The 10,000-nt window shown below is 40.7% G+C and overlaps 2 protein-coding genes across 3 annotated transcripts in view; one reads left to right on the forward strand and one right to left on the reverse strand.

Annotated features, from left to right (window-relative positions):
- The window catches only part of LOC137974828 (uncharacterized), a 12,481-nt gene extending 10,870 nt beyond the window's left edge, over window positions 1–1,611 (forward strand). The window contains exon 13 of the mRNA XM_068821821.1: window positions 389–1,611. Within this exon, the coding sequence (XP_068677922.1) occupies window positions 389–506 (118 nt within the window). The 3' untranslated portion in view covers window positions 507–1,611. The remainder of the gene's footprint in view (window positions 1–388) is intronic.
- Window positions 1,612–1,959: 348 nt separating this feature from the next.
- Window positions 1,960–10,000, reverse strand: part of LOC137974829 (uncharacterized) — a 23,433-nt gene continuing 15,392 nt past the window's right edge. The window contains exon 3 of one of the 2 annotated variants that reach the window (XM_068821823.1): window positions 1,960–3,342. In XM_068821823.1, the coding sequence (XP_068677924.1) occupies window positions 3,011–3,342 (332 nt within the window). In that variant the 3' untranslated portion in view covers window positions 1,960–3,010. Of the gene's footprint in view, window positions 3,346–10,000 lie in introns of both variants that reach the window. The other variant, XM_068821822.1, reaches the window with a different exon arrangement.

The raw sequence follows: 10,000 nt of genomic DNA on the forward strand, positions 1-10,000 counted from the left end.
TAACTAAAAATAGAGTTCACTTCTCGGAGGATTAGTTTGGTACACCATTATGGCCATGGCCGCCATTCCTTTGTTTTGGAACACCAACATGGCCGCCGTGACGTCATGTGAAAACGCTCCGTAGAGGCTCCCCTTGATGAGCTCCTGTCAACGGTGACTCGGGGATAATCGGAAAAATCCGAAGTTAAACCAAGGGTCTTCTGAATACTAGTCGGTATGCCCTACCACTGACCTTTGGGAGAATAGGCTTTTGAAGAGATGACTTTTGATCGTGACTAAGGGATACTCGGGAGACTTTCAAGCGGATTTCATCTGTAGTCTGCTAACAGTTTGTTTATGATAACGTTTGGTTAATTTTCGGAAATTTTCCTTCGCTTTATACTTACAGTCACCAAACAGGTTGGACGGCACTGGTAGCTTCTCTGCTGGATAAAATTGCAGTCGCCAGAAAGAGGAATCCATTGGATGGAGAAAGACGGATCGAAAACACTAAAGAGTTTCAATGAGTCAGAGATATTTCCTCCGCAGTAACAGTTTAAATCCTGGCAGACTCATTCATCGCAAATTATGGTCTTCGAAAGTAAAGACCATTAAATGGCATCTTCTGTTAAATAGTATTTAAGTGTTGCCTTTGTTGTTGTTTTTTTTCCGTTCGCACAGCAACAATGCGCGCGCACCTAATGGAGCAAGAAATTCCGCAGACATGATCCTGCGATACAAAAAAAAACAAATTGATGTAAACTACACTCCTATGCCCGTTTCAAACGTCGAACTTTACATGTGCCAAGTCTAATGCAAATGAGAAAAAAAACTATTGTTTTCGCTCATTTGCATTAGCTTCGGCACATGTAAAGTTCGACGTTTGAAACTGGTCTATACACCGAGAGAAGGACGCCGTTAAAAGCTATAATACTGATTGCATGTGAAACCACAAGCTAGACTTGTGACAGGTTTTTTCGGTACCATCATACAGCGTCATTCTATGGTCTATAAGAGTAATTTGAACTTGCCGTCTCAGGGTTTTGAAATCCATTAATACAGATAATAGACATTGTTAATATTTATTCCTCGAAAGAGATTTATTTGATCCACTGCGGATTTACTTCATGCCTTTTACTTTTAAAGGAATGCGTAAGCTTTTCGTTGAGAATTTGCTTAGAAACATTGACGATTCACTGCCAAATAGACAAGGGGATTGTTGAAGCTGTCAGAGTGGAAGTTAGATAGGAATCGGCATATAAGTTAATAAGGTGTCAACCATTTCACAGGCGTATCTAGTCTTTTGTAAGAGGGGCAGCGGGGGAAAACGAAAATTTTTTCAGTGATATTTACCAAATGTAAAAATGTCAATACAAAAGCTTATCTATGCAATTGCATATATCACATGTGATTATACAAAGTCAACAGGGCAAATAATATTTATCTGGGGTATCAGGAGCAGTATACACCCTAGCTTTTGAGAGAAGAGACTTTGGGATGGGAGGCAAGAAGCTAACACAACCCATACGGACTTACTTATCGCCATTGGACGTCATTGTGCATAAGTTTGCTTTAAAATGTAACTAGTACAGTACAGGAGACAGAGTTTATTAAAAGCGTGTGTGATCTGTGGTGTTGACAATGTCCTTTGCTTCAAATTTGATAATGCAACTACTGATGTTAGATGACGTAATGTGCCCATGTACACTGCTACGGTGCTTATATGCACACTTCAGTATGTAGAGCAAATCGTACGAACGCGAGTACATTTCGTGATATGTGGGCACAAGTGATGTTTTGAAAACATAATAACAACAAAACAACTCTTTTTTCTTGCTGCTGCGTTGACTACTTCAGTTATTTCTGCAGGCGGAGGTCATACACTTGATCCTTTTGCTTTTTGGTTATGTTATGCATTTGGAAATGATTATAGCAAACCAGGCATTGCCTAATGTAGCTGGAGAATACTTAGAGAGAAAATAAACGCGAATTAAACCAGTGTACATTCCCACTTTGCGGCGAACAGTACAAAGAGACAAGCAGCACACACGATTCTTAGAAGCTCCCCGAGCAAATCCAAAAATTCCAGGCAATTCAATTAAACAACCGTAGCTACAATTTTTATCGGTTAACACCATCATTACAATCTTAACAAAACTAATATCAATTTAACTTAGCCGTATATAGATGGCCTTATAAGGAAATGCTAAGTCCTAAACCTCGCGGTACATAGGGAAGATGCAAAAGGTTCAGTTTAATGTATACACAGAAATGTTTTACTCGAACTTCATTGAACTTAATTTGACATACTAAATTTTGGCTTTACAAAATAGCTTATCAGCTGGCAAATGAGATATGTGTTTACCCATCAGGGACATTCGTGTTAAACTCCAGCGTCCTGGTGCCGGTTGCTCGAAGCATGGTTAGCGCTAACCGTTGGTTAAGAGGTGTCAAAACCTACAGGTTTCGATGGTATTTAACGCTGGTTAGTGCTAGTCACGCTTCGAGCAACCCAGACCAGTTGATCAAAAGTAATTAACACTAGTCCATGATTAAATATCAAACCAAGGTTTGGAATTTGCTCGCCAAAAGAAAGCCTTTAACAATCTAATTTTATGCTTAATTATAACCATTACAATTTTTTCAAATTTGATTGGTGCATTAACTGCTTTATATTTCACTAATTATTGTGTAGGGTTGTAATCGGACAGTTGGCAGTCGTGTCAGCCAATTTGGTCTATAATCATACGCGTGATTAAACAAATCGGTTTCCCGCTACGCGGTCGTTCGATTTTGTTAATCACTCGTATGATTACAGACTAAACTGGACTCAACTCAGTCCTATTACCATTATTAATTAAGGACAAGAAAACAGTCTAACTCAAAATATTGCGGAAACAATTTTCATATTGGTAAATAAACTGAAAAAAATCGGCCTGATTTTCCGCGCTAATCCAGGATTAGCTGAATCCAGCTTTGAACAACTGGGCACAGTTTTTAAAAACTAAGACACATTAATTTAACCTGCCTCTCACTTTTCAAATACGAATACTTCTATCTCACTAGCAGTAAATGTGTAATTTCCAGCCAAAAAGGTGCTTGCGTTTTGGCCTTCAGGGCACTTATAACAATTGTTTGGGCTGGCTTGATTAGTATTCGACTGATTCGAATTGTTGTTGATTAAAAGGTCGTAATACGAGTTAGGTGTGTTGCTGCCAAAAATAGGACCACAGCCGCTAATACAGTAAATTGCTAAGCCCTCTTTTCCTGGGATCAGAGGCAGCTTTGTCGGTCTCAATCCACTTGGGTTAACCAAACTGAACAGGAAGGAATTAGGATCTCTCTTGTAAATACCAGAGGCTGCTGCTGACAAAGAAAAAAGAAAGAATCACTTGTCTGTCGAAAAAGACATTTAAAAAACGGGGAGAGAGAGAGAGGGGCGAAAGGGGGGTCACCCAAACCACGGACTCGACTCCTGTGCTCAGGAGAACTCAAATTTTTATCCCGGAGTAATCCATTGATAAATCATGTCTTCAAGAGACCCTTTTTATTTGATCTAAGAAAAATACATATGAAATTGGAATCAGTGTTTTGAAGGCCGGACTCCAAGCACCAGTTCAAGCAATGCTGCGTTGACCAACTTGGAAACGTTGGTCAAAGCGAGCAAACTTCATTACGTCGCGGTGACTCAGTTGGTTGAGCATCGGGCTGTCACATGGGAGGTCGTGAGTTCAACTCCGGCCGGGCCAATACTCAGGGTCTTTAAATAACTGAGGAGAAAGTGCTGCCTTTGTAACTACATCTGCAAATGGTTAGACTTTCAAGTCTTCTCGGATAAGGACTATAAGCCGGAGGTTCCCGTCTTATAACCCTTGGGTATAAATTCTGTGGGACGTTAAAGAACCCACACACTATTTGAGAAGAGTAGGGCATGGAGTTCCCGGTGTTGTGGTCTGATCTATGGATATAGGGGTTAGGTGTCAATTGGCACGAAAGTTCTGTTCCTCTCCCCTGCCACTCTATGAATTGTAGCGAATAAATTAAACTAAACTAAACGGATGTGACACTCGTAAACTAAACTACGGGTGTCACATCCAAAGCGATATCTCTTTTCTACTTTATAGAGTTGATGGTTTTGGAAACCGACCTCCAGAGCGCAGTCACCTTTTGCTTTTAAGATATCCCCACTTTAAGCAGCAACATTGCGGGATGAAATTTGAGAACAGGGCAAGGCTCAAAGACGAGTGGTGTAGTTTTGAAAGCCTTGTTAGTGACGCAATTTCAAAACTTTGAATAACAAAAGTGAACAGTAAAATACGACGTTTCGACCAGTCTTAGGTCACTATCAAGTAAATGTTATGAATAAAAGATATTATGTTGACATACGAGTAGAGAGCATGTTATTGCTAAGTCATGGCCCAGTTAGGTTCGGTTACCAGTTGGGTTGGATCGTTAAATCGTGAGGTTGCTTTGGCGCATGCGTACAGAGATGAAGAGCTCGAGGCTACCTTGTTAAAACACGTATTTCGCAGTTCTCGATCTCAGTGAAAGTGCCCTTAACCAGTTTCAGCAAATCTGAGAGAATGTCTTACGAGAAGGATTACCCCTTCTCCAATGTTTCACGTAACTGCGATGTAACAGTTATGGTAAAACATTAATAACTGCTTAACAGATGTATCGTTTTCAAGCAAGCAGCCGTGTACAATACTCCGTCAGTGTTGCTGTTGGATCAAACTGGCTTGATCTGACTGCCGTAATTACAAATGGAGAGACTACGTATTTTGAGCAAGAGCCGATACAACGTAGATTTGATTTAGTAATGTACTATATTTCGGCTGGCCAAACTAGCCGGCTTCAGGTACAATGAGAGTTTACATTGGATTGCTTTATTCATTTGAAATATACACTTCTATTCTTCACGCCAACTTCTTTTCCGTTCACTTGTAGGAAAGGACACAAATCGTTGCTTATTTTCTTCCGAGTGGTTGTATCAAGCATAATAAAAACATAAACAAACGAGCGCAAAGCATTCCGTTTGACAGAAAGTCTTTAAAGCGAGAAGAAATGCCCTGGGAACGAGGTTGTGCGGATTCATAGCCACCTCCACAATTGGAGAATTTTCATGGGGCTCTGAATTGGCTCCAAAGTATTTATTTTACCTTTGCAGAGAGTTGTAATGTCTTAGACTGATAATCGGGTTTCCTCACCCAACGCGGCCCGAGTAAACACAGCGAGTCAAATACAAAACAGACATCGATAAGGTACTTTTATTGTCTTCGATTGTTCGTTCTTGTAAAATGGGCTGTACGTTTGTTTGTTTGTTTTTTAATAACAATATGAAAAGGAAATACTATTATTTTGTTCGATACTGTACAATTTGTGGCAAATGAGTTGTTCATAAAGACTCTGCTACAACAAAAGGCACCACAAGCTCAGTGTGAGGAAATATAAGGATTTGTATGGGAAGACAAGACCTGAGACCTGAGCAGATAATTTTACGAAAAATTCTTACTTGAAAAGCCTAACCTTATTGCCATTGTGGGTCACCTCCTTCCTGTGAGGTTTTTTCTCACGTGCGACGCGAATTGAGCCATTGTCAGTTCTTCGGTTGTCAACGGTCATAAGGCCCTCTCCATTTTTTTCTCCATTTAGCGTCTTTCGACCGACCCAAATTTTTGGCATTTTGAAAAAATATATATATATATAGGTAACGACGTTTTTAAACCATTTTTATGTCGCATAGGAGTCTCGATGGTTATCCTTTTTCCCACGCTGTCTTAATTTTGCAACAACATCCACCAACTTTTCCGCCATATTGATTTTGGGTTTACGTCTTGCTGTTTTCTTGGCTTCCCCAGCTATGATGCTGGGGTACCAGGCCTCCGATTCTGAAACTGCTTATGATTTTTTTTTACGTTTTTTTTTTTTCAATCCGACCGACCGACCCAATATCAGGAAACGCATTCGACGGTAAACGAAAAGAAAAAGGAGTGTGGCCTAATAAAATACCAAGGCTGAACATTGAAATCTCACGAGCCCAACAATTGGAGTCAAATTTTCCTGGTTAAAATGTTCCCAAGGTCACAAATCCACTGTAGAATTCAAGGGCAAAGATTTCTCTTTCATTTCAATCAGCTAGCCGCGCAATTGAAGCCCTGCCAGCGACGTCAGGGGGCTGTTAGCGTCCCAAACGAAACGATTAAACAATGAAAATCATCCTCATGAACTTTGAAGATGACACGGCGACCGTTGAGTTCGGCTAGAACTAAGGCGAGACTAATGAAACACAACTATATTTTGAACTTCGACGAGAATAACAGCATTCCTCTTATACACACGATCGACACGAACCCGCTCATCCGCGTGTTCTGGTAACAATACCGTGTCCAAGTACACTAAATGAAAAATCCCTTAAAATTCCTTATGCAATACAGTACTCAACGTCATCTGCCAACACTACACATCAATGCTAGTTATTTTATATAGTCTAACGTCAATACCTGTTACTACACATCACCATCCGTTATATACTCTACGTTACTGGTCGTTACTACTCGTCACTAGACGTTACTACACACCACTACCCGTTATTACACGTTACTAGCAGTCACTACTCGTCACTAGACGTTACTACACATCACTACCCGTTATTACACGTTACTAGCAGTTACTACTCGTCAGTAGAAGTTACCACACATCACCAGCCGTTACTACACGTACCTATCAGTCACTACTCGTCACTAGACGTTACCTCACATTACTACCCGTTAATACACGTTACTAGCAGTTACCCGTGACTCGTCAATAGACGTTACTGCACATCACTACCTGTTATTACACGTTAGTAGCAGTTACTACTCGTCATTACACGTTACTGCACATCACCAGCAGTTATTACACGTTACTAGCAGTCACTACTCGTCACTAGACGTTACTACACATCACTACCCGTTAATATACGTTACTAGCAGTTACTACTCGTCACTACCACTACACGTTACTGCACATCACCAGCATTTATTACACGTTACTAGCAGTCACTATTCGTCACTAGACGTTACTACCCGTTATTACACGTTACTAGTAGCAGTTACCACTCGTCACTAGACGTTACTACAAATCACTACCCGTTATTACACGTTACTAGTAGCAGTTACTACTCGTCACTAGACGTTACTGCAAATCACAACTCGTTATTACACCTTACTATCTGTCTGTTTAGCCTAATTTCATGGTAAGGAACATAAATCTAGGTTCTTAGACGAGGGGTTTTACTGTATACAAAAACATTTCAAAGTTTATTATGTCGATGCAACTGGGACGCTGTTGCTTCATTGCGGACGCATGTTTTTCTCTCACGTGGATTGCCGCAGTCATAGTTTTCGTAGTTAGAAAATTGGGCGAATAGTTAGGCTGCAACATCCTCCCCATACGCTTAAAGTTTCAATAATCTCAACGTAAAAAAGTTCTTCAAATATGAACATGCCATAAAGAAAATTTCAATAAACGAAATAAAAAGCATGGGTCCCCATTAGGCATTTCCCGGTCGAGCTGAGCACGTTATGAGCACGTTTTCGAATTTGAAGCATTATTTATGTTTCGAGCACTATTGGGGGCAACATTTAAACACTTTTTTGTTCCATATGTTTAGAGCAATATTGTGATCAAAACGTTTTGAATAAGCCGAGTTAATCTGTTATCGGAATCTTGAATAATTGTCGCCTGACTGTAACCATGGAAATGCCAGCGCAATCTGGACAATCATTGTCACCATACTCGTTCTGGAGAAAAAATCGACATTTACCGATTTCTAAGAGGTCAGAAATCCTGCTGTGTTTTGAACACGCACCAGCGTAAGACGCAATAAATTATGCGCAGTTAGGATGGAATTACCTTTAAAGGCTATTGTCGAGTAATAACGGCTGTTAACGTGGACAAATGTATACTAAAACAATGGAAAGCGTTGAAGGCGCGCTCGGCCGATTGGCTATTCAAAATCCAAATATCTTCCGAACAACTTTCGGAAATTTTGTAATCATTGTAGGAATAAATGAGTTCAATTATCTGTTTGTGCTATATTATGCTAGTAACGTGTCATAACGACAATTGATGTGTACTAACGTCTAGTGACGAGTATATACTACTAGTAACGTGCAATAGCGGCTGGTGATGTGCATCAACGTCTGGTGACGAGTAGTAACTGCTAGCAACGTGTAATAACGGATGCTGATGTGTACCAACGTCTGGTGACGGGTAGTAACTGCTAGTAACGGGTATTGATGGGTAGTAACGTCTAGTGACGAGTAGTGACTGCTAGTAACGTGTAATAACGGGTATTGATGGGTAGTAAAATCTAGTGACGAGTAGTGGCTGCTAGTAACTTGTAATAACGGCTGGTGATGTGCAGTAACGTCTAGTGACGAGTAGTGACTTCTAGTAACGTGTAATAACTGGTAGTGATGTGCACTAACGTCTAGTGACGAGTGGTGACTGCTAGTAACGTGTAATAACGGCTGGTGATGTGTGGTAACGTGTGCTGACGAGAAGTAACTGCTTGTAACGTGAAATAACGGCAAGTGATGTGTTGTAACGTCTATTGACGAGTAGTAACTGCTACTTACGTGTGATAACAGCTAGTGATTTGAAGCAACGTGTAGTGACGAGTAGTAACTGCTAGTAACGTTTAACAACGGTTGGTGATGTGCAGTAACGTCTAGTGACGAGTAGTAACTGCTAGTAATGTGTAATAACGGGTAGTGATAGGTAGTAACGTCCAGTGGCGAGTAGTGACTGATAGTAACGTGTAGTAACGGCTGTTGATGTGTGGTAACTTTTACTGACGAGTAGTAACTGCTAGTAACGTGTAATAACGGGTAGTGATGTGTAGTAACGTCTAGTGACGAGTAGTAACTCCTGGTAACTTGTAGTAACGGCTGGTCGGATGTGCAGTAACGTCTAGTGACGGGTAGTGACTGCTAGTAACGTGTAATAACGGGTAGTGATGTGTAGTGACGTCCAGTGACGAGTAGTGACTGCTAGTAACGTGTAGTAACGGCTGGTGAGGTGCAGTAACGTCAAGTGACGAGTAGTCACTGCTAGTAACGTGTGATAACGGCTGGTGATGTGCAGTAACGTCTAGTGACGAGTAATAACTGCTATTAGTATCGCCCAACTAGTGGACTAATGCAAATCCTGCATTTTGATTGGTTACGCTACTATAGGACTATTATTAATAGTCCTTGAATAATAGTCCTCGAGTAACGAAAAGCGTGACGCTTTCTTTCGTTTTATTCCCAAATAAATATTTCTTTAACTTGCATTTGTTAACTTTATTATTGCCTTTTTTGTCCGAATAGTTGGGTGATACTAAAACAATTAGACCCTTCGCCCTCAAGGGCCACAGGTCAATAGTCCATTCGGCTTCGCCTAATGGGCAATTGTTTAGTAACGTGTAATAACGGCTGGTGATGTGTACTAACGTCTTGTGACGAGTAGTGACCGCTAGTAACGTGTAATAACGGCTGGTGATGTGCAGCAACGTCTAGTGACGAGTAATAACTGCTAGTAACGTGTAATAACGGCTGGTGATGTGTACTAACGTCTAGTGACGAGTGGTTTCTGCTAGTAACGTGTAATAACGACTGGTGATGTGTACTAACGTCTAGTGACGAGTAGTAACTGCTAATAACGTGTAATAACGGCTGGTGATGTGTAGTTACGTCTAGTGACCAGCTACTGCTAGTTACGTGTGATAACGGCTAGTGATGAGGAGTAACGTGTAATGACGAGTAGTAACTGCTAGTAACGTTTAACAACGGCTGGGTGTAGTAACGTCTAGTGACAAGTATTAACGGCTAGTGCTGTGTAGTAACGTAGATCGACGTACAGAAATGGCTAACACCTTGGGGCACCTACTCGATTAGTTTCATAAGCTATTTAGGTGTCCCAAACTCTTCACAATCAACCTTGTATTAAAACTGTTTGTTTACCAATTATCCTTTCTTCTTTTCCCCTAACATTT

This window comes from Montipora foliosa, chromosome 11 (assembly GCF_036669935.1).
Source record: "Montipora foliosa isolate CH-2021 chromosome 11, ASM3666993v2, whole genome shotgun sequence".
In the NCBI taxonomy this organism is placed as follows: Eukaryota; Metazoa; Cnidaria; class Anthozoa; order Scleractinia; family Acroporidae; genus Montipora; species Montipora foliosa.